Source organism: Thunnus thynnus, chromosome 23 (assembly GCF_963924715.1).
Source record: "Thunnus thynnus chromosome 23, fThuThy2.1, whole genome shotgun sequence".
NCBI lineage: Eukaryota > Metazoa > Chordata > Actinopteri > Scombriformes > Scombridae > Thunnus > Thunnus thynnus.
Window position 1 is genome coordinate 8693352 of NC_089539.1, and position 24750 is coordinate 8718101.

The 24750-nt window shown below is 44.9% G+C and overlaps 1 protein-coding gene and 1 long non-coding RNA gene across 19 annotated transcripts in view; one reads left to right on the forward strand and one right to left on the reverse strand.

The window, feature by feature from the left end:
• The window catches only part of sox5 (SRY-box transcription factor 5), a 271640-nt gene that overhangs the window by 219676 nt on the left and 27214 nt on the right, over positions 1 to 24750 (forward strand). For 7 of the 9 annotated variants that reach the window (XM_067582514.1, XM_067582515.1, XM_067582518.1 and 4 more), the window contains 5 exons: positions 4411 to 4497; positions 9692 to 9864; positions 11730 to 11798; positions 20497 to 20623; positions 23652 to 23737. In XM_067582514.1, the coding sequence (XP_067438615.1) occupies positions 4411 to 4497; positions 9692 to 9864; positions 11730 to 11798; positions 20497 to 20623; positions 23652 to 23737 (542 nt within the window). The remainder of the gene's footprint in view (positions 1 to 4410; positions 4498 to 9691; positions 9865 to 11729; positions 11799 to 20496; positions 20624 to 23651; positions 23738 to 24750) is intronic. The other 2 variants (XM_067582511.1, XM_067582513.1) reach the window with 1 other exon arrangement.
• Positions 1 to 24750, reverse strand: part of LOC137176310 (uncharacterized) — a 275304-nt gene that overhangs the window by 185210 nt on the left and 65344 nt on the right. The window lies entirely within an intron of this gene.

Sequence of the window (24750 nt, forward strand, 5' to 3'; positions counted from 1 at the left end):
CATCTGAGTGAAAAATAGAAAGTGAGTGAGAGAGAGAGAGAGAGAGAGAGATGGTATTGTTTGTGAGGCTGGTCAAAGCGAGCTGGACTGAGGTTGAGTCTCCTCCCATCTTTCTCTCTCTCTCTCTCTCCAGCAGCTTCTGAACCAAAAGCTCACTGTGGATCCAAAAGCCGGATGGGGGCTTGCACTAACACACACACACACACACACACACACACACACACACACACACACTCACACACACACACACTGTTTCTCTCTCTGTCTCTCTCCCTCTCTCGGCAGGTGGACGGGGTTGTTTTGGCTCGGCTGCAGGGCAGCAGCTTGACTCCGTTTGAGCCAATGAGCCAAAATAATAGCCGACGATTCCAGAGTTATTGTCAGCGTTTTCCCCCCTCTGCTTTTCCCAGAATCCCTCTCAGCCGTGCGGGATCGGAATCACAACGTCACCCTGAAATGAATTAATGCGCCTTCACATGAAAATACAACAGCGTTCGGTCAAAACCAGACAGTCAAAACAAGAGAGGACGGTTTTTAAAACCACCTCTCTGACCCATCGGAGGGCTACGTCCCAAAGCTTTAAAAGATACAAAATGTGAATTTGAGAAAATGTGTAAGAAATTATGCATAAAACAATTAGAACTCTGGGTTGTGATATTTCACTTGGTGTTAATAGCTTCAATGAACAGCTGAAACAAGCTGAAACAGAATCTACTGTCAGACAATATAAATTAGGATGACTTTTCCAACCTTAAAGCTTAAGGGGAAAAGAAGGGGAAAAACTCTATTTTAAGGGATTTCATGTACACACACACACACACACACAAGTTTGCTCAGCTCTCCTTGTTAATGCATTGCATTGACTTCCATTCATTGTGGACAGCCTAAGCCAATCCCTAACCGTAACCTTAACCAAGACCTCAGAAATGACGTTTTGCCTCATTAGGATCAGGCTTTGGTCCCCATGAGGACTACTGATCCCAACGAGGTCAGTGTTTATACCGGAAAAGGTTACAATGAGGTAACAAAAAAACACACACACACACACACGTTAGCCCACTTTTACGACCCTGTGCAGCCGAATACTTCCTCTCTCCCCGTTTTCTGCTGATTTCTCTCACCCCTTCGTTTCTGTAATGGGGGAGTCGGGTATCCTCCCCCCGCCTTCGGTTGCCAAAACCCCACCCTTCAAATATGCGGCCCACACCCCTGCGTGGGCACCAAACTCCACCCGCTTACCTCACGAAACGCACACATGCACACACACACGCACACACACACTCAGCATCCCATACGTCAGAAGAACAGGGAGTAGCTTCTCTTCTTGATTTTCATGGAAAGTGTTGTGCTGTCCTCCTTTATTATATGATTTTTGGCCATAATTAGTAGTAGTGGATGCTTGCTATGTTTCCATCCAACTGTCAAGCACATTTTTTTTGAAAACTCTTGAAATATTGCAGAACATAAAATGCGAATCAGGTGCATTTCCATCTGCTGGCCTGCAACAAATAAATCCTCAAATGTGACAGGAGTGGAAAGAGCCTTTTCAAGAACTCATTTGCATCGGGCATATTGTTATTGTTGTGCGGTTTCAGGTAATGGCGGCCATATTTCATACTCTATATAAAGATGCAAAGATGAAAACAAGGAAATGCACTCTGACATTGGGAGTTTTTCTAATGCCCATACAACCATGATGAGAAACTAATGCAAGGGAGCCGGTAGGGCGTTTTTGTGAGGTCATGGTTTCAGGATGTCCACGCAGACCTTTTAACTGTTTGTGTATGTACGTCGGTGCCCTTCGTTTCTGTATAGTGTGTGTGTTTGTAGTTTATCACGGGTGACAGTGCGGGTTCATTTCTCATAGTGTTCGCCACATCAATCAATATCTCAAAAAGCTTCTCTTCTCTTCTCTTCCTCTCCACTCCCCCTTGCCCATTTCCTCCCATTTTGCCATCCGCTGCACAATGAAAGAGCCTCTTGGCTTTTATTAATAGTTAAAGTGGCCCCGGCCTGTCACTGGGGACAATGGCTGCAGCCCTGTTAATAAATAAAAATAATAACTAGGAGATGGAGACAGAGAGGGAGTGCAATGGAAAGAGAACAGGCGACACTGCCATTTGTTGTTCCCTCTCACTTGTCAAAGCTCTTTGGCTTAAAAGCCTCTGTCATTGTTGAGGGAGAGGGGGCTGGAGGGAGAGATGAGAGTGAGAGACGGAGAGAAAGAGGGGGAGAGAGGGAGCGCCAGGGGCTAATAGCACCTGTTGGGGTGATGGTGAGACAGCTGTCACGGGCTGGGAAAAAAAACACAGGAGCACACTCTTTCTTCTACTCTTTCTTCCTTTCTACGCATGTTTTTCTTTCCCTCCTCCCTCCTCTTACAACGGATTCTCTGTCTATCTCTTGCCCTACCTTCATCCCCTCTGGTGATAGTCCGCTAACCTATTCCCCGAAGGCTACGGCGGCTTCTCACAGAGCGCGCTAGGGCACATCAGGGACACGGCGCTGAAACTCGGTTGCTGACTAACTGGCTGAGTGGCAGCGCGGAAAAACGCAAGGACAGACCAGTCAGAGTCCAAGGACGCTGGATGGATTTGAAAAGGCGAGAGTAAGGGATGAGAAATAGAAAGAGTGAGAGGTGGAATGGCTTGAAGTTCAGCAATGAGCTTCCGCTGCCTGTGTGTGTGTGTGTGTGTGTGTGTGTGAATGTGTGCCTGTTATAATCAGCAGAGCGTGAGTGCTCTAGTCTTAAAGTCAGAGGAAAGGACCTGATTCAGGCCTCTAGGGAGGCTGCAGCCCTCAAACACACACACACACACACACACACAAAAGCTGAGGTACAGTATGTGGGACATGCTGCAATGCTTGTGGGTGTGTGTGTGTCTGAGCAGAGCTTGTATGTCTCAACTCTCTTGTTTGTGTGTGATCATGTGAGTGTGTGTGTGTGTGTGTGTGTCATTTTAAATCCTGAAAATCTCCAGGTGGTTTCTCATCCTCATCCTCCCCACATTCACTCCATCACAGACAGGAAAAAAAGGGGGATGAAGAGGAAAGAAAGAAGTTTAAGCAAAGCGCTGCTTTTTGTGTTTGGATGATGGATAAAAGTGCTTTGATTTGTTGTTGAGTACGGCTGGTGTGTGTGTGTGTGTGTAAGTGTGCACGTTCAGTGATAAGCTGTTCAACTCAACACACCGGACATCCCTCTCTCTCTCTCTGTGGAAAGCATTAGTGTGTGTGTGTGTTGTGTGTGTGTGTGTGTTTGTTTGTTTGTGCATGCAAGCTGTCTCATACCACTGAGATTAAGACTTTTTTTTTTTCTTCCTTAAATCAGTCTTGTCATTCTAGTTTATGGAAAAAAAAAATAATCCGGGGACAAACAAACTTTCCGCCTGCCGTCAGCAGTTGCCAGTGCGTATGCGTCAGTGTGTACAGTTATATACACGAGTGCATTCAAGTGTATGTGTTGTGCACACATGTAGCTGTGTTTTGCGGGTGTTTGTGCATTCAAGTGTGTGTGTTTGCGTTGGCTGATAGGGTTAATCTCCCCACTCAAAGTGTAAAACCTCTTTCCTTAGCAAGGCTTCGCATCCCAAGTGCAGATGGCTCCTGGTAAATAAAATACTCTCTCTCTCTCCCCTCTCTCTCTCTCTCTCTCTCCTCTGCTTCACACTTTCAGTCTTCCTTTGTCTGATCATTTCCCCCGTTTCTCTTTGTCCATGTTGATAACAGTCTGGGGTGACTGCGTTGAGGTCTGTGTGTGTACATGCGTGTGTGTGTGTGTGTCTTTCAGTACATATATGTACACACTTTTAGGATTCAATCTCTGCATGTGCATGCTCTCTTGTGTGACATTTTCCATTTCCGCCACCGTGTGTGTGCGCGAACACCCGTGTGTGAGTGCAGGCCGTAGTTAGGACTGTAATTAGTGATTCTGCGGGTGTGTGCGCGCATGTGTGTGTTTGTGTGCGTAAGGGTCTGTGGAGTGTGTGTTGAAAACAAAGCGCTAGCTGATAATGTGTCCATTGTGGCGGGTGCATTAAGGCCCTCTTTGTCTCAGGGCCCACAGGGCTAATGATTCTCTAGCAGCAGGTGAGAGGGAAAAAGCCTCTCTCTTTCTCTCCCTCTCTTCTCCACTTGTCTCTCTCTTTATCTTGCGTTGGCTCTCTCACTCTCTCCCTTTTGCTCACTTGTTTTTGTTCTTCAGATTTCCTCTCTTTCGATTATCAGCTTCTCTCTTTCCACCTTTCTCTCTCTCCCTCTCTCTCCTGCTGATGCGGCCATTAGGCTGAGCTGCCGCTGCCTTTATTACAGCAAATGGACTTTAAATGAGCTTTATTGTCATGTTGGCCAGCCAACTGAATCCCTCTCTCTCTCTCTCTCTCCTCTGCTCCCCCCTCCTCCCTTAAACAGAGGCCCCCAGCATTGAGAGGCTGTTGTCAAAGGACTGGAAGGATAAACTTTTGGCCATGGGCTCAGGGCACATCGGAGAAATTAAAGGTATGGTACGACTAAATAATGAGCTGGACCGAGCTGAGGAATTCAATGAACCCTTTGAACCTGATTGATGCAAAATTCGCACACCTCTGATGACCACTGAGATATAACTCAGAAATCCTCTTCAAACCTCACAATCGTGAAATTTACATATCTTCTTCAGTATCAAAAGTAATCCAGGTAGTTGTCGTCTATATACAAGGTTACGGTGCAAACAAACTGCAAGTACCTCAGTGTGAGTTTTCATGGTGCAGATTTGACAAAATGTAAAGAAATATAGGTTGAAAAAACGGCACATAGCTCACAGCTAGCTGACTCCATGGCAACATTTTGCTTCCTGTTAACATCATTCAAAGCATGATGGGAACCCTGCTGGCAAAAACTCACCACATTAACATCCCAAATGGATATAAGTGAAAGAAAACAACAGGAGTGGTAAAAATCCATGAAAATGTGCTATTTTCAGCACACTTTTTGACATTAGTAAAGCTAAGAATACCGTCTACATAGTTCTTATGTCCCTGGAGTACTGACACACCATACATAAACAGATATTTGGTGTGTTAAAAACTTGAAAAAACAACATATGGTTCAAAGGGTGAAATTGAACCGTAATAAACTGAAATTGACCAAACTCGACTCAAATGAACTGAGCTGCCCTGAACCGATCCGAGCCGGCCGCTTCGTCTCATGTTTGACCAACATGTCAAAAAGTCAATGACGTCCCTGCTAGTCTACCAGCTTTGTGTTAATCTCGGTGGTTAATCACCCATTTTATCCACACCAACCCTTCGTAACATCCGCGAGTGAGACAGACAGAGCAGGACGACGGAGGGGCTGGAGGCAGAAAACAAAAAGGGAATAAGAGAACTGCGATGTGAATAATATGCGAGAGCAAGAATCAGCCAGAGAGAAAGAGAAAATGAGAGAAAAAGATGTGAGAGAAACAGAGAGAGGTGGAAGAGACCGGCTATTATTCCCTGTAACTCCAGGGCAAAGTCGCCGTTCTCCTCCAGTAATTGAGCTTCATTAGGAAGCAAAGCAATATGTAATCAAAGAGCCTTGCGGAGCGGCGTGGCCGTCGAGAGGGGGGCTCCATTGATCAAACCCCCTTTTCCCAGCTCCCCGCCGCGCTGACATTTCTGTGTAGGGGCGTCCCGCTTGGCGCACCACACACCAACAGCTGGGGAGCAATATCAGGAGTATGTATGAGTGCATTTGTATGTGTATGTGTGCAGCGGAAGTGCATGTGTGCCCGTGTCAGTCGAGTGTGTGCAATCTTTTTTTGAGTGTGTGTGTGTGTGTGTGTCTTAGACGGTGCTTACATAACAGTGTGTGTCTGTAAGTGTGAGTGTGTGCCTATGATTATGAAAAAAAAGCAAGAAATATATGGAAAGTCAAGTGTCTGTACACCAATTTGCGTTCACAGCGAGTGTGTATGTGTGTGTGTGCGCTGTTCTCATTTGTCAGTGCATCCCTTGACTTTTTTTTTTTCCCCCATCGAATTCCATTGAAGAGCTTTTTGTGGGGAACAAAGTGATTTTGAGCCACCGCCTCCTGCTCTGTCGGTCTTATTGAGAAGCGACATTGGTAAAAGGCCCCATGTGGTTCACATAGCAAAACACACATACTCTCTCACACACACACACACACATACAACTCATAGCACTAGAATAAATATCCCCACAGTATAGTGTCATTAACATCATGCAATAGAAAGTGAAGAGTGACCGGGAAGATTAATCTCTCAAACTCTTGGTTTCCCTTTAAATTGCCTCTCACACTTCTTCACACGCTACGACAGTTTCACATATACAGTATGATTATTAAAAGCCATGTGAGGTGCTGATGGACATACAGTACTGAAAGCAGACGTGACCATGGTTTTTATGGGTGCAACATCCCATCAAATAGAAATACAGTTATATACAGTAGATATCTTTGCATCACTGCTGAACACATCTGGTCTCTCATCTGGAAATTCTGACTACAATTTGAAATAAAGTTCTGTGGTGATCAGAAATATATGACAGACACCTCAGGTCACTGAAACTCTTCCTCCAATCTGTTCTCCTCTCGGTTATTGTTCACATGAATTCATATAAATATACTTCTTATACTTTCTAAAAAGTCTTCACTTTTCCCATCTACCCCTCTTGTACCCTTGTCATTCCCCTTCTTCTATCATATCTTTCCTTCTCCCTCTTTTCTCTCCTCTTTTTCTCTCCCACATCTTATGTCAGTGTCTTATCCTTTCTCCTCCTCTCCCTACCTCCCTTCTTCCCTCCTAGGCCATCTCTTCCCTACTCCTCCCTCCTTACCAGGGGGGAGTTATCAATGCAGCCAGGGGCATTAATTAGCGCGGCAAACACGGTGACAAGTATTACATTGTTACAAATTGGTTAATTACGCCGTGCGCGGGTGCACGCGCCGGAAAGAGGGAGTCGGTGTTGGTTCGGCGGGTTTGTAGGTAAGCAGAGTCCGTAACAATCTGCCTAAGGAGGAATGTGTGTAAACCGATGGAGGAAACCAGTTATCGATCCACCTGCCTGCCTCGCAGCAGCTGAGGAAACAAGCCGACGCGAGCTGATTTATGGGGTCACCGCAGAAATTCTGAAAGCCTTCTAGACGGGAAGGAAAGAGAGGGGAGATACAGGGCAGCTCACGTCCACGTAGGAGAGTTTCTAAATCTCGTCTCAGTTAGGAAGCGTGTTGTGTTCTTGGATTCTTCTCCGCCTGCAAAAGCTCTGGTTTACTGATAAAAGATCCACAGCTGAGGGGGGTGGTGGGGGGGGAGGGGGGATTGAGAACAGCTTGTGCAAAAAAAAAAAAAAGAATAGCCCGGTTGTCTTCGTTTTTCGCACACCTAACTATCCAGACTGCTGGTTAAAGGAATGTTCTTCCACCTCAGCGCACACGTACACACAGTTTGGCACAAAAGTACCAGATTTTACTGTGTTTGCATTTGTGCATGTGCGTGGATGTGTGTGCGAGTAAGTGGGGGGGGGGGTAGGGGGGTTAACCCCAACAAGGAAACCCCTCAAAGAAAGACTCCTTTGATCCATCGTTTCACCTTTACAACCCCCCTGCCCTTTTTTTCTCCCCTCTCACTTCACCCCTTTGCCCCCTTCCTCCCCACCCCTTCACCCCCATTTGAACAGGCCAACGTTTTTAACACAAGGCTCTTTCTTGTCTTGGTCAAGCTTTGGCTATATACACGCACACACACACACACACACACACACACACACACACACACATGTTTCTCTCTTTCTGGCTCTACAAAGGTGGGTCTGTGAGTTAGGACAGCGGCGTGTTTATTTTTCCAGCGGCCAGTGCTCCCGACAGTTGCCTTTATTGTTCATTGTTGGCGGATGGATGGAGTGCGGGGGGAAGTGAGGGAGGCGGGGGTGGGGGTGTCGGTGGGCAGTGGAAGCCGGGTGGGTGGAGAGGGGAGGGGAGGGGGCGGGGGGTGTGCATGAGGCGGCGGCTACCAACAGGGAGGACAAATGGATGGCTCTCACCTTCCCGAACGGTCAAAGGGCAGGTCAGGAGCCGTGGCTTCTCTCTTTGCCTTTACTCTCTCCATTCCTCCTTCTTTCCTTCTTCTCGCTCCCCCCTTTTCACCCCTCTTGTGTTCCTCTTTCCTTCTAGTTTCCCTCTCTTTCTTTCCTTCTTTCTTCCTCATCTGGTTTGACTGGCGCAGGAATGTGGCCCTGTTAAAGGTAGCAGCTGAAGAACAATGGGGGATTGTAGTATTCCACACACACACACACACACACACACGCGCACACACACAACAAAGGCATGTAGGCAAACATTGGTACATATGGCCAGACATGAGCACACACACTCATACTGATTGTGCCTCAGTGTGCCTCTCTCTAACTACATCCTGTTGAATGATTTAGGCCTTGTGTGGAAGTGTGTTTGTGTATGTGTAATTGTGTACGTGTGTGTGAGTGGTGTGTGTGTGTATGTGTGTGTGTGTGTGTGTGTAATGGAGCTGGTATGTCAAGATCGGAGAGGTCAAGGGTCAGGCCATGCTAAATGTGAGCAGGAGGTTGGCTGACTGCAGGGTAAACACAGACCAGACACACTCTCTTTCTCTCTTTTTTCCACTCTTTTTCACCCCCCCTCCACACAAACACACACTCTCTCACACACACACATACACACTCTCTCACACACACACATTTGCTCTAAATAAAGCTTGATAGCTTCAGACCAATCCTCAAATTTACCCATAAATCAGTGCCAGTCAAATAAATTTGGATTTTACTTTAGGTTTAAGTGAGAAATGTACATTTTCAAACCTGGCTGGAGATTTATTTTGTTCGTTAAACATATGAGTCTGGCATTTGTTTTGCCACCACATTTTGCCTGTTTACAAATGTTTGCACTGCCAGATTTTTTTATTTTTTTTTATTTCAATGAGGCAATAAAGGCAGTGATGGATGTGGTCTGAGTAATCACTCCTGGCTTTGTGTGCCCAGGAAACTGAGTCAACATCTGGTTTTACAACTCTGCAGCACACATATCCACTTGCCAAAAGCGCACCTTCCGTTGACATGACCCCTCCTATCGTCCAAAGCCCCTAACCAGTCATATATTAGGTTGACCAACAAGCCATGGATAGCTATACATGGCTTTGTTGTTCCTTGCATCTCCATTCCTCTGCCTCATGCCTCTGACCTCTAACCTCACCCCCACCATCCTTTCTGGCCTCCGGATAGCCATGAAAATTTCACAAGAAAGAAGAACACGGCATGACATCCCAGCTTCACATTTTGTACTATTTCCAAGCTCGTCTGCTTCTTATTTTATGTGAATTCACATCTTTACCTTTCAGAATGCATCTTTTCTAGTGAAACCCTGTTTGCAGTTTGCTGTACGTTGTGATATTGTGATATTCTTGCAGCCGAAACATATTCTGCTTGAGCATCAATTTTAATATTAACTGTAGAAAAAATGTTTTCAACTGCAACAACTTTCAACTGCTTCACAGTTTCTCTTTGCAAAATCAGACTTTCTGAGTGTACTATAAGCAGACATCTTAAAAAAAAAACCTGGAACTCTCCTTTCAAATGAGGAAAGCAGTTTCATAGCGTAACCTCAGCCGAGTCTTGCACTCTTCTTCAAAGCAGCTACCGTCTCACCTTTGACCCCCCCCCTCTTCCCCCCTCTCTTGCCCTAGGTACCCCAGACAGCCTGGCGGAGAAAGAGCGCCAGCTTATGGGCATGATTGGCCAGTTGAGCAGCCTGAGGGAGCAGCTCCTGGCGGCCCACGAGGAGCAGAAGAAGCTGGCTGCCTCGCAGATGGAGAAGCAGAGGCAGCAGATGGAGCTGGCCAAGCAGCAGCAGGACCAGGTACAGTACGGGAGCACGCTGCATGTCAAGGGCTTCATCTGGAAATGCTCTGTACTATATGGCTATGCTGCAAGAAGTCCCGATCCTTCTTACGGTCGCAGGTCATTTAGTCATGAGAAAAATGACCTGCAGTATTTGGTACTTATTTGAAATCAGATCAGTGCTTTTTAATGATATGCTCAAATCCGTGAATGTCTTTATTCTTTGGATAATCCACCATATTCCAAAATATAAACTTCATAGGTTGATTTTAAAAAAAAAAAAAATACATATAATCCCCTGCAGTAATGCCACCAAGAAAATATCCTGCACATATGTCGTGTCTGGCCAGTAAACAGTAAACAAAAAGCACATGATTGGACGATGATTGATGTGGAATTTCAAGCTATAGGTACACACACAGACACACACACACACTGGTATGTCATTGTGCAGACACACAAATGCACAAACACAACTAAAAATCACAAATGGTCATCATCTAAAGTTTAAAACAGAAGGTGTGGTCGAAGCAACAAATCACGCAGGATCTTTCTCTCTTCCACCCCCCCCTTCGCTCTCTCACATACATAAACACACACACACACACACACACACACACACATACATCTCATATAGTATTCACACAGCCAGAGACATGCGCCTTTGGCAGCTTGAACACAGGGACACTGCACAGGAATGAGGTGAGGGTATGTAGTGTTGGAGCGGATGTAGCTCAGACACACACACACACACACACCAAGCTCCCAGGCGAGAGTCTGCCAGGTATTTGCATAGAGAAGGGTTTCCCTATTTGTTGTGCTTTTTAGCTTCTGGTAAGCTTGGGTTTACAAAGAGAATGAGGTACTCACACACACACACACACAGAGAGAAACACAGCTGTAAGGACAAATCACCTGTGACAAACACAATGCCTTACAGTGCTGTTGGCTGCATCTCTCACCAGTGCACACGGACTGAGTCTGTCTGTACGTGGATTCCGCACACATCAGTGTTTCTGCTCTACTCTATGAGCCACTGGAGAGTTTCTGTTGAGAAGTTAATTACATTTTAGGCATGTAGCTGATGCTTTCATGCAGAACAATGAAAAATGAAAGCAAAAAGTGTAAGCTTGAAATGTGAGTACTGTGACATTACAAGCAACTAAAGTAATCATTGCAAGATGTGATGAATTGATGATGAGTAATAGATTAGATTTTAAATAAGACATCATTAAAGAACTTGGAAATGACTAAAATGAAAATGTTTTTTTTAGGTTAACAGCATGTCAAGTCTATTGAAGTCTATTGAAGAAAAAAACCTGCCTCAATTTTGACTTGATAAACAGGTTGAAAGAATTTTAAAAACCCAAAAGTTCACATAATTATTTCAACCTGACGGTGATCCTTCAGTCAAAGAGAAACTGGAAGAAAAAAACACATGAAGACCTCATTCAGACAAGTTCTAGTTCTACAATATTTAATTTTGCTAATTGACAGAAAAAGCAACATGACAGATAATTCTCTGAATGCACTATTTTCACATGTCAGTAAGACTTGTTTACATGTCAGTAAGTGTGTCGGTGTGATAGTGTTGTCCAATTGGCTGTGAGCTGAGCCCAGATGAGATGAGGTCTTTAATATTTCATATCAGGGCATCGACCCTCTGTCGTGCAACTGGGGCCTCAGAGACCTGCAGCTGTGTCGCGTCTCCCAGAGGCATTGCACACACGCTGCACACACATGCACGCACACACACTGTATACGTATATATATATATATAAATATATATATATATATATATATATATATATATATATATATATATATATATATATATATATATATATATATATTCTAATAACATGTTGTGTGTTGTGTCCTCAGATTGCCCGGCAACAGCAGCAGCTCCTGCAGCAGCAACACAAAATCAACCTCCTGCAGCAGCAAATCCAGGTGAGGCCGTTTCGTGTGTGTGTGTGTCCATCCACGTGTTGATGATATGTGTGTGTATGTATGTGAGTTTATGCATCTTTCAATGTGTGTATGTGTGTGTATGTGTGTGTGTGTCTGCAAGGCCCCACAAAAGGCAATTTTTATGATTGTGATTGTTGCAGATTTTCTTTGCTCAGCCATCAGCATTTGGAGGCTGAATCAGCGTTGTTTTATAAAAGCCCCTCCTCCCTCCCTCTCTCTCTCTCTCACACACACACACACACAACATATGCAATCACATAAAAGTGGTCAGTCTGCTTGGAGAAATCAGAAGCAGTGTGCTGGCTGGTGGCAGTATGTGTGTTTTAAACCTTTATTTTATTTTAAAAAATCAAAGTTTGTTCGCCAAACTGTCCGTGTAGGGGGCTTCGCTGATGTTTATTCCATTGTGTCTGAGTGATTGTGAAGTTGTTTCCACAGATAGAGCAGTGCTGTAGACTGGCTCGGGAAGAAGCTTAGAACAAAAAAAGCTGAAATTGGTTAATCTTTTATTTAAACTTCATCTCACAGGCAAAAAAATGTCTCATCACATCCCCTAAAAATATGCAACGGGCTACGTCAGTGAGGTGTTTCATGTACCAGTAACACACTGATATGCTATCAAGGAATTCCACTTTGAGTAACGGATCCATGATTTTAAATGCTTTTCGGATGCAAAACCACTGCACATGCTATTATGAGGAAAGATTTTACAACACTGGAAAGTGAAATTTGTATAAACTGACTTCTCCAGAAGTACTGCCTTCACAGGAAATGCAAACTCAAGTGACTCTTTGTTAGGAGCCTCTTTGTTATGATGACGTTGAGCAAATCTAATGGTGTGGGATGTTTTATTTATTTAACCTTTGTTTAATCAGGAAAAGTCTCATTGAGATGAAAAATCTCTTACAAGAGCGACCTGGCCAAGACAAGCAGACAGGCACAATCAACAGGGTTGCAGACATAAAAAACATATAACAATTTACAATGAAAATTAAGAATAAATTACAGAATCATAGAATATTTAAAAAAAAAACATTCATCAGTATTCGTTGCAAGTCATCAACAGCCAGATGTGCCTGTCTGCAAGTCATTTAGAATTACTTTAAATGCATCCAGTGAGACCAACTCCTGATGATTCAGGTAGTTTAGCAGCTGATTCAAAGCAGAGGTAGCATCATAATTAAACGCCCTTTTTCCCCAGTTCAGTACAAACTTTAGGGACAAGTAGTAGGAAGAAGTCCTGAGAGCGAAGACAATAACTTCCCATACTTTTCTGAAGGATGTAAATCTGAAGTAAGATGCAAGCAGACCAAGAATGGCCTTATAAATAACCTTAAATAGCCTATAAAGTAAAATAAAAAACATGAAATATTGCAAAGTAAATCAACTAAAAAGACCTTCTGAATGTGAATCTGTGTCTTACTCTCAAGAGTAAATTGGTGGGTATATATATGAAACACTTAAAAATGGAAGTATTGTCCTTTTGGGTGCTACACTGGAGTCTTTATATTGGTCCAGGTGGCTTGGAACGAAAAGCCCAGGCCTTTGTAAAGGCAGATGACACTGAATTTTGAGCTTAGAAAGCCAGGCTTTGTATCATAAAGAGACACCCTGTCCAAGAAGGAACACACACACACACACACACACACACATTCCCTTTCCCCCGAGAGTTTAGCCATACACAGTTTGTGTGATAAGAGACCTTGTGATAGCATGTGTGTGGGACGTGTGTCTATGTGTGTCCAAGATTTTGTGTAAAGCAGCTGTGTTTATTTGCTTTGTGCAAGTTAAATTCTGAATTGTTCGCGTTTTGTCTCTTTTGACACAAAAAAAAAAGAGAGAGAGAGAGCACATGTTTGTTTCTGAGGATTTCTCTGTGTGTTCTCGAGCGTCCGTTCTTCTTCATCCATGTGTATGTGCGTGTGCGTTCACCGCAGCTGTGTGTGTTAAGCTATAAACACGTCCGCTCATGATTCACTCCCTCACGACCCCGCCGAGACAAAGCTCTCTTTTCCCATGACTTTGCAACCTTTTCCCAAACAAGCGTCTCTCCATTGAACGGGACCAACAATAGTTTCTCACAAGCAGGGGCAGCTGTAGGCAGCCTCGTTAAGAGAGGGACACAATCAACAGGGGCTCATCGCAGGAGAGCAAAACACACACACACACACATACATACATGTGTACACATCAAAGTATGCACAAACACGGACAAACATACGAAATATACGCCTTCGCTCCCTCGCGCGCGCACGTATCGCAGAGCAGTCACAGAGAGCGCTGCACACTCTGCCTGATGATCAAACACACACTCATCATCAAAGACTTGGTCGAGAAATACACTGCTTAATCATTCATGAAGAGATTGTCCGCACAATCCCACAATACAATGGCCTGCCAGAGAGAGGGCACCAGGTTCAGTATGTTGGGGTGTGTGTGTCCGTGTGTGTGTTTTGTGTCTGTATGATAAGCCCCTTGTGATTGCATTTCCCCCTAACGAGGCTGAGTTCAGCTGTCCCCTTCGTGTTCATGTGTGTGTGTGTGTGTGCGTGTGTGTGTGTGTCTGCGTCCTTGGCTTTGTTAGGCCCAAACCCCCAAAGGCCTGTGAAGAATGCTTTCAACCGTCCACTTGGAAGAGGTGATGAAATGAAACGAATAATCAAGCTCATGAAAAAGAGAGGAGAGTGACACACATCCCTCATGAAAGGAGGACAAATTATTTATTGTCCTCTCGTCCGGTTTCCTTTTTCTTCTTTTTTTTTTTTTCCCTCTCACCCTGAAACCCAAATCAAGCTAGCAATATGCGTGTTAGCGTCCACTATGTAGGCCAACGGCACTCGCCGAACGTGGTGTGAGCCGACGGTTCATTTAAAGAGGCAGGCATAACAGCAACACACGCTAATGACTTACAGTATACTTACACGCGGACGCACGCTTTCATTGTGTTAACACTCATTAGTGTTCAGAAATCAGTGATTGGCTACTTTCTTGCTCGGACTAATTGATTCTACCTGGAATTATCCATGAATTAGCATCAATTATGATCCATTTATTTTGACAGACACACACATTTACATTGTTTTACTGTTTTTTTTATCCACCCTAACACTGGCTTAACCCTAAAATCCACATCCTGACCTTAAACTAACCTTAACCTTAAACTATAAACCTCCAATCTTAACCCTAAAATCCAAGTCCTGACCTTAAATTATCCTTAACATTAACCACAACTGCTCATAATCTTAAACCTGAAACCCTAAATTTGTCCCCCAGGTTAAGTAAGGATCAAGAAAAGTGACCCTAACTTTGCCAAAAAGTGTTCAATCTCAGGGTAGAACAGAACTTACTCTCACAAGAATTACAAAACAAGAACATGTGTGCACATAAAGACATGCAGACACACAAAACACACACACACACACACACGCTTCTCTACCCCCTGCTAGGGGCCTTCTTGTTAAGCTCGAAGGGGTGAGCACATTTCCTCAAACTTGCCTTTGCTTTCCCTCTCGTCTTCTCTCATTCTAATTAAACGACTTGTCTCTGAGGCTCCCCCCGGTGTTGCCGGGGACGACTGTTGCTGCTGTGCGGGGAAGCGCGACAGGGATGAAAGGAGCTCACCTGCCAAGCGGCTCAGGGCTTACCTTGAGAACGTGCACACATTTTCATAGAATAGAAGCAAGACTCACACACATACACAATGTATATTGGAACAGAGGGATGAGGGGACACGAGTGTGTCCTGCCTAATGAATCAAAACTCACTCAACCAAAACACACACACACACACACACACATACGCTGTCAAGTGTGTGTCAACTCCTCCACCTCTACCTCTGTGTGCTGTCTTTCATCTCATCAAGCACCAGCGTTGCTATAGGTGGGAGACGGCGAAGCAGACACAGAAGAAGAGAAAGTGAGAAAGAATCAGAAAATGAGTAAAGCCACCTGATGCTTTGACTGGTTTAAGAGAGGCCAGACGCGCCGGCGACAGCAGCTAACAAGCTCTCTATTAAGGCTAACCCACATTGGTAACTCAATCACATAGACACACATACACACACACACACACACACCCCTCCAAGTGTAATACCTGATGCGGTCACAAGCTCGGTCTCTATCCGCATCAGATGCTGCTCACTCTGAAGGGGAAACAAAAGTAAAAACACTAGAAAGCATGCTTTTCATTCATTTTCACACATTTACAGTATACCACATACATGCGCGCACACACACACTAACACACACACACACCTCTGTACTCTGTGCATAGGAGCGGCTAACCCAATTGCCTGTGTAATTGTTTAATCACTCCCATTACACCGCAACCAGTGTAATTTGTGTTTTCCTTACACACTGTATGTGTTTATGCGCACGCACATACACATACACACAGACACACATGCACTCATGAACTGGACCACAACCAACCAGCCATTCCCACTGAGACCCACCCTTCCTCACATGCTTTCTCCCTAGTATCCACACACACACACACACACACACACACAGATGTACCTGTGTTTGTGTGCCGCTGCCACACGAGCCCGTGCCCCTACATTCACAGCAGGCTGGCCTCTAATAGCCCTTGTCCATAGAAAGTTAATGGACTAATATTAAGAGGCAGCTATCTCTCCCTCTTTCTATGTGTCTCTCTCTCTCTCTCCAAATTAATTATTGGTTCTATCGCTCGCACATCCCCTCTTCAGCAATAGGTCATCCAGGTCTTGCATTAATTGCCGGAGCATATGGTCGCCAACAGATTTTAGCTGTGGGACTCGCACTTTAGCGGGGGCTATTTTTTCGCGCGCTCAGATGCGAGCCATATTGTGCGGCGCTGGCAGCTATTGTTCGGCGCATTAACTTCATAGAGCTAATTACTCCCCAATAATAACTTTACCTTGGAGTTTTTAGCGCACTGCGTGCCAACCAACCTGTTTCGCACCCCATATGTTAATTAGCGGCCACATCTTCATTATGCCGCAGCGGCGCTTTAAGTTCAAGCTGTGCCGCCTGGCGCGTGGTGAACGCAGCCTCGACTCGCTGCCAATTATCCAACTCTTGCTCCCCTCTCCGTCTCTCTTCCTCTCACTCTTTCTCTCTCTCTTGTTCATTCTGTTCTCTCTATCTGCTGTTTATTTCCTGAGAAGTTCTCTCGCCAGGGTGAATTGTCGACTTCTCTCTTTCTTTCTGTCCTCTTTGCCCCTGTGAAAGTTCTCAGGAAAAAGTTTCACACTTTATCTTTATATATTCTTTTTTTTTTTTTCTGCTCAGAGTATTTTTCTTTGTTTTGCATTCAGTTATCACTGATTAGAGAATTTTCTTTCTTTTTTTTTTTTTTCTCAAATGAGTTCCAGTTTTGTTTGTTTCAGGTTTCTTTGTTGGATGTGGAGGAGGGGTTCGCAGATAAAAAGCGAAGCCCCCTTATTCTCCACGTCGGCAGTCTACAGTAGCAGCAAGCGTGATGTTTTGTCTGTGTGTGTTGTAGGTTTTCATGTTCGCTTTGGGCCTGATGTGAAAGAGAAGCTGAGGAGTGCATTATTCCCCAAAGCGCCTGCTGTTTCAGATGTGCCTTTTTCCTTTATGTGGGATCTGGAGATTGTCTGATAGATCTGGCCTCGCTCTCACTTTGCCTCTCTCTGTGTTTCTCTCAACCTCACTTTCTCTCACAGGCTTTTCTTTCCTCCTGTTAGTTCCTCGCTTTGTCTCTGATTCTCTGATTTGGGAGAGCTCTCTCTCCCTCTCATTTCTTCTTCTTGGTTTCAAAGTTTACATTATGATCACGAGGGTCATAATCCACTTTAAGGTATTGCATTATTGCATATCCAATATAAGGAGAAACATCAGATTAAGTCATTTTGTAGATGGTGAAGGAACGTAAATGAGAAGGAATGCACGGGGGGCCGCGGTCAACGAGGGACTGATCACCTCTAATATCATATGATCCGCTTGTGAACAAACACGTTTTGTAGTTTTTTTGGAGTCCTTTGTTTCTCCCTGTTAGCCTCAACTCGCGCTGACCCATGTTTTCTGCCTCATACGTGTGTGTTTGTGTGAATTACCCTTCGAAGGTCAGCGTGTGTGTGTGTGTGTGTGCCAGTGAGCATGCGAGGCTCTAGTGGTGCCGCTCAGCAGCTCAGCAGCTGTTACACACATATCTAACTCAACTATTATAACAGCACCATATGTGAGGGAATGATTCTCCATGAACCACTCTCTGTCTCACTCTCTTTTTCTATGTGAATATTTCTCATTTCATTGTGCCTTTCTCATCACATTTTCTTCTTCTTTTTTTTTCTTTTTTCTACTGCTTGATCTTCTTATCCCATTGTGGAGACTTACATGTATTGTGCAACAGTTCTGTAGGCTGATTAATGTCTTCCTATTGTGCGCAGGCTTTTTGTTATGAGATAGAAAGAGAGGCAGAGATAGAGAGGAGAAGCCGGGGATGCTATTAAGGATCTAGTGTGATATTTTCATTTTCAGTCGCAAGGAAAGAAAGCAAAGCCATGTGCGCGCACACACACACACACACACACACACACACAGACGTCATGTAGTATATGTGCCAGTGTGTCTATGTACAGTATGTATTACAGCTGCCACAGACTCCTCTCCTCTCTTGTTTCCTCTCCTCTCCTCTTCTCTCCTCCCTACGGTACATTACAGCACTGCTAGCCAGCTCCACTCCAGCATATGTCCAATTAGGCCTGAAAGGCAAAGCGGAACTGTTCTGTCTGTGATTCGTCCCCGCGGGGGTCCTGTCCGAGCGTCGCGCTGGAACGCCTCTCCCTTCTGATCGCGCGGCGCAGGCAGCACGGCGGTTTATGGTTAACCAAAATGGTGGAGTAATTATTGTTTTTGGTGTAAAGGGGGGAAACAGGAGCCGCTTGAAGAGAGCGCTATTCCCCTGCGCTGTGATAGTTTGATTACAGTGCTGCTGGCTGCCGCATGCCGACACACGGGAGCGGGAGGAGGGGGAGGAAGCAAACACACACACGCAGACACACACACACACAGGTATTCACTGTAGACAAGCATGCATACGCCCAGGGAAACTTGAGTATACACACACAGGCAGCCTCTCTCTCTCTCTCTCTCTTTACCTGTCTCAAGCACTAACCGCTTCAAGTGGCCATATCACTGAGATATTACCTGATTGTACCGCCGCACCACCGCATCCTTATGATTGTGCAGCCATCTCTAGCCATTTCCATCATTCCAGATCAATTTTCCACATCAAACAGCTTTCACCTGCCTATTATCCTATTCAGCCATTACTCCTCCGCCCTCCTGGCAAGTAAGAGAGACGGAAGAAGGGGGAGACGAGTTGTAAAGAGGGATGGAACGGACAAAGTGCTTTGCAATCAGGAGGACGGGTCAAAAGGCCCTAAAGCCCCTACCAGGGATTTGATTTAAAGGGGCATTCCACTGATTTTACACATGAAGTTCAGTTTACTCGTCTTGAGGCGTCTTCTGTGTCTTCTGAGGGAGCTTTCAAAAAGTCTGAGTAACACTGATGATGTCAACATCGGACAAATACTCTGCAGACACCACTTATTTAACCAAAGTCAAATTGGTGAGATTATTAAATTTTCAAAAAATGTGGCAAGAAATGTGTTTTATCCAACTGAGATGTAAAAATCAATGTACTGAAAAAGAGAAGAAGTGATGAAGGCTCTCTTCTTCTACTTTTTCTTTTCATACCTGCAATATCCTTCAGCTTTTTGAGCGAGATAAGATGCCTTGTTATCCTCCCTCTCTCACCTTTTTTCCACTCTCCTCCTCCTCCTCCTCACTTCCTCTCTCCTCATCTTCTCCCATCTTTCCTCTCAAACTGTCAGTCAGTCCATCACACGCAAGTCTTTGTGTGTTGTTTTTGGCAGAACGCTGTTTAGTGCAACCATCTGTCTCCTACTTCTCTCTCTCTTTCTGTCTCCCTCTCTCTCTTTCTCTCTCTCCTGCCAAAGCCACCCATCGGAGGAGCTTTTTTCTGCTTCTCCTTTTAAAATCCTGGAAACCTTGTGAAGTCGTATGGCTCTCTGCCGACGGGCGCGCGGAGACGGTTGTGTCTGCGTGTGTGTGTGTGTGTGTTTGCGTTGTTGGTGGGGGGTGTGGGGGGGTGATTGGGGAGGAGGGAGAGAACATCATCTTCCAAATAAAAGGAAAGGGCCAGCTGTTGTGAGAGTTTAGTGAACTGTCCTTATGACTCGCTTTTGTCTTTGAATCGAGAAGATGGAGTGTTTACACTGTGTGTGTGTGTGTGTGTGTGTGTGTGTGTGTGTGTGTGTGTGGCTTCATTGGTGTCTATGTAGACTGATGTCATATGTGTGTTCTATATATATTACATGAATATATGTATATGAGCCTGAATGCATATGATTGTGAGAAATGATGTAATTCGGATGTAACCGTAACTGTCTTCAGAATGGCACTTAAGGCTTTTTCTGGGATCAGTTACACACACACATCACTATTTTTAGCATCATTGTGTATATTGTTTTGAGTGCATGTTTATGTCGTTTATCACTGTAGGTTGGTTACTCAAAGAGGCGTTAAGTGTACGGATGGTAATGATTATATCTGTTTCCTTCTCCCTATTTATCTTCTCTCTCTCTATCCTTCCTTCCTCGCTCCCTCTCATACTTCCTTCTCCTGACTTTATCCTCATTCATCAGCAGGTCCAGGGCCAGCTCCCTCCGCTGATGATTCCTGTCTTTCCTCCGGACCAGAGGACTCTGGCGGCGGCTGCAGCCCAGCAAGGCTTCCTCATGCCCCCTGGCTTCAACTACAAGCCTGGCTGCAGTGAGTGACATCCACATACACTTACATACATTCCTAAATCGGTGCCAATTTCAGAGTATAAGTAGTTTGTTTTTTTTATGTGTGATGATTCAATTGTTTTTCACCAAGCAAGGTAGAAACAGAGTTTTCCCACACAAGGAGTCAGATTGTTTCCCAAAAGACGAGCTCGCCCCTACAACAACATCTCTCTCTTAATAGAAAAACCAGTCCAAATACACCCTTCCTGTTTACACTCTCAATCTCTCTCTCTTTATCTCCCTCTCTCGCTCAGTCCTTTTGGCTCCTTCCTTTTGTCTTGTCTATTTTTTGATATATAAAAGCAACAAAATGCAGGCGTCCTGCAGGTCTTTTTTTTTTTTTTTTTGGCTATCACGCTCCGGCTGTGTGGCAATGTGTTGTTTACCATGATAGAGAGAGAGAGACAGAGACAGAGAAAGAGGGAGAGAGAAGGGTGGGTGCTTGCCAAGGGGATGCTGGGAATAAATGCACTGTGGGGGGGGTTAGCAGAATGGGGGGAGGGAGGGTGGTGATGTGACCTGCCCCAGGTTCTCCTCACATTAACACGGGACGCAGCCAGAACATGTTTCCAACACAGCCCACACACACTAACACACACACACACACACACACAAACGTCCAGGCAGCCAGAGACGGCTTTGTGGTACTGCAAACACACAAAAAAAGACAAATACTTCGACACAGATATATGAGCGTGCACGCAAACCCGAGCTAGTGCGTGATGAGTCCTGCTCCCCCCTCGCCGCCCCCCCCTTTAGAGTTTCACAGCTTCCCAAACAAGTCCATTTCATTTTAATTAGTGCCATCTTCACCCACGCCCACTGCCCACGTAAATACCCTGTCAAGTGGTGGGCTTGTCTTTTCACTGCCTCCGCCAACTCCAACCAGACTGGCACGCTGTGCCAGGCTGAGCCGCCCCTGAGAAAACTCTCTGGCAACTTTCAAAGTTGTTGTGAGTTGATGTAGTTTGGTGCTGTAGCTCTAAATAGGACATGTGTAGCATTGTGCTCTGACATATTCTCACGGCACTTCATAGCTTTGAAGATATGAATAGATTTTATCCACAGAGTGTATGTAGGTCTGCACTCAGTGGCTGTCATGTTTTAACACTTGTTGAACAGTAACACAATTTTTCTATTGTCCAAGCTAAATGTGACTGTTAAGGTTTGTGAGAACTTTTCGTTAGCAATCTTGGACAGTAAAAACTAAATACGTGCAAAATAGAGCTACATTTTTAGGTATGACATGTTGAAAAAAAATGAAAAACCTGATTTTTACTAAGATTTACATGGTCGATTCCTAAATGCATGTGTTTTTTTTCAAATGTGACCTTTGCACTACTGTGCATGTCATGTAATTTTTAAATGCTTCAAAGATGATGCTGAAATGCATTTAAGCATTTGAAAAAGTAAAAATCCACACCCACGTTAAACTGATGACGTTTTTGCATCTCGCTTCCCTGGATCCGTCTCCCGTCTTTAGTCTGTTTGCCAGTGAGAAATCTCAGCCTCATCCGCCGAGGTCGCTGTCCCCAAGCCAAGAGCAACATGTTTGCTTTCCTCCGTCCTTCTCCCTTTTGTTACAGCGACCCCCAGGAGGAGCATAAATATCCACCCAGCTCATGTTTGTCTAGGGAGCGAGGAGGAAAGACCCATCTCCTAGAATACACAGTCCTGAAATAATTCTTTAATCCCTCCTGCCCTCCCTCCCCATTGGAGAAAAGTATGTCTCAGCTTTGGGTTTTTTTTTAAGAACCAAGTTATATGGGAAAATATGTCGGAAGGAAAGTCTGGCTTATGCCAAGCTAGGACACATGTACACTCACACTCATTTACATGGGCACATACACACAATAGAAGGTCCTGATCCAGCCAAGAGGCTGACCGCTGTGCTGAAGGTTCAGGTCAGAAATGCAAGGTCAAGCCCTGAGAACATTCCCAAGTCTTCATGAAGAATGAAGTCTGCTCTGTGTGATAGTCTGACCTCCATGTACTGTATTTTGGTTAGTGGGCATGTCCAAATGCAAACCAGTACTGTAAACAAGCACTTTCTAGTCAGTATTACTTAATTCTGGACAAATTCAAATTTACTTCATATTTCCTCTCCTCTATCTGCCACCACCCTCCCCCTCCTCCTCCCCTCATCTCTGACCTTTCTCTCTCCCCTTTTCTTTCTCTCGGAGTAATTACAGCGCGGCCTATCTGCACCTGGTCACTAATAATCCACACTCGTCCTTTTCCTCTGTTTCTTTCTCCCTGCACTTCTGTCATCTCCTCCGCCCTGGTCGTCCATCTATCTCTTGATTTATCATCCCTGACAGAGGGGGGGGGGCGTTGGGTGGGAGAGACGGAGACAGAGAGGTGGAGAGTAGCTCGTGAAGAGAGAAAGATGACAACAAGAAGGAAAGCAGAAAGTAGGAGACTGAAAGCAGCACTCTCCCAACAAAGCAGGAGAACAGACAGTTGAGAGAGAGAGAGAGAGAGAGAGAGAGAGAGAGAGAAAAAAAAAAAAAAGAGAGAGGAGAGAGCAGCAATCGGCAGTGGCGGCTCTTAATTACGGCGCTGGGGCCGGCTTTATCAGAATCCCCTCACCTCGCTGCTCTTTGTCAGGGGGTATTAAGGAGGAGGACACACAATCAGGCTTTTCATTAAGGCCCTACCGGCAGCGCACACAAAGGACGGCTTTAACAGCTGCAAAGAGGGACTCAGGTGGTGGTGGGAGGGGGGTTGATGGGGGTGAGGCGAGGGGAAAGTGAGGGACGAAGGTGGGATGAGAGGGATAAGAAAAAACAGGGTGAAGGGAAAGGGAGGGGATGCACATGCAGACAGAAATGGATGGAGATAGAAAGGAAGGATTGTTTATTTTGATCATTTTAACTTGCTCTGGTTAATTCTAAATGTCATGTGACACTGGTGTGTAAAAATGCACCTCAACCAATCACTGATTTTGATTTGATATGAATATAATAGAGTTAAAATGCTAAAAATATGTGATCTATTGTTTTCTTCAGGTGACCCTTACCCTCTCCAGCTCATCCCCACAACAATGGCTGCTGCTGCTGCTGCCACACCAGGCTTGGGACCCCTACAGCTCCAGGTAAGACAGCATTAGTATTAATAAGTGTCCACTCACTCTAAGAGGGACTGAAGGAATAAGAGAGGGGGGGAAGAGGGAGGAGGGGAACTAGCTGGCTTCATACAAGTGTTAGGTTTGGTTGAAAAAGTAGAGAGATTCTCATATGGATGAGGCAGATTTATGGGCCAAATATATACAGTTAATTACAACAACTACTGGAACTGTTTGAATATCACGTATTGATGATTTATGGCAGCAAAACATGCAGTTTTCCTTTTCACTTGGGTGGTCCCAGTGGGAATAAATCCTTCATTGCTGACAGTGTTCACATCACGCACTGCCCACTGAGCTATACAAGACCACAAACACTGCCACAGGGGGCGAGGGGGTGGAGGGGGGGTTGTGGGGTAGGGGGTGCACAGCTGTCACTTTCAGCCAAAGTTTGGACAGTGAAGTGATCTCATAAAAACAGATCTTCATGATCAGAGCTCAAAAATCACACAGAATCGACAAGAGTAACCCTGGCCTTCGGCTCCGTCCTGCTACGGGAAGTAAACGGGGTTGAAGTCAGAGATGACACAGAGGCAGAATGTGATTTGACTGTTTGGTCATCTTCATGATCAACATGATGATTGTGTTTTGTCCTGTCTTAACACATGCGCCCGAACACACAAAGAAGGAAGCGTTTTGAGACAGAGCCTTCTCTTGACTCACCCTGGTTCAAAAGTCACAAAATTTCACTTGAATTTTAAAACCAATGCCCTGTTTTGTTTCATCGAGGGCTGTGATTGGCTAGCTGTACGACACAAAAGAAAAATAAGGATCCGGCTCTGTTTTCCTGCCACAAGCAGCGATGTACGTCAAAGCTGAGGTTCGCAGCTACGAGCCAAGCATGTTTTTATGCTACAAATTTCAAATAAGAATCGGTGACAGTTGACAATTAGATTTTTTTTTGGTTGTTTTTTCTCATTTTGAGATGGAACCAGACTTAGACTAAGCTTTAGAATGATGAAAAATGGGCATCCAAATCGAAT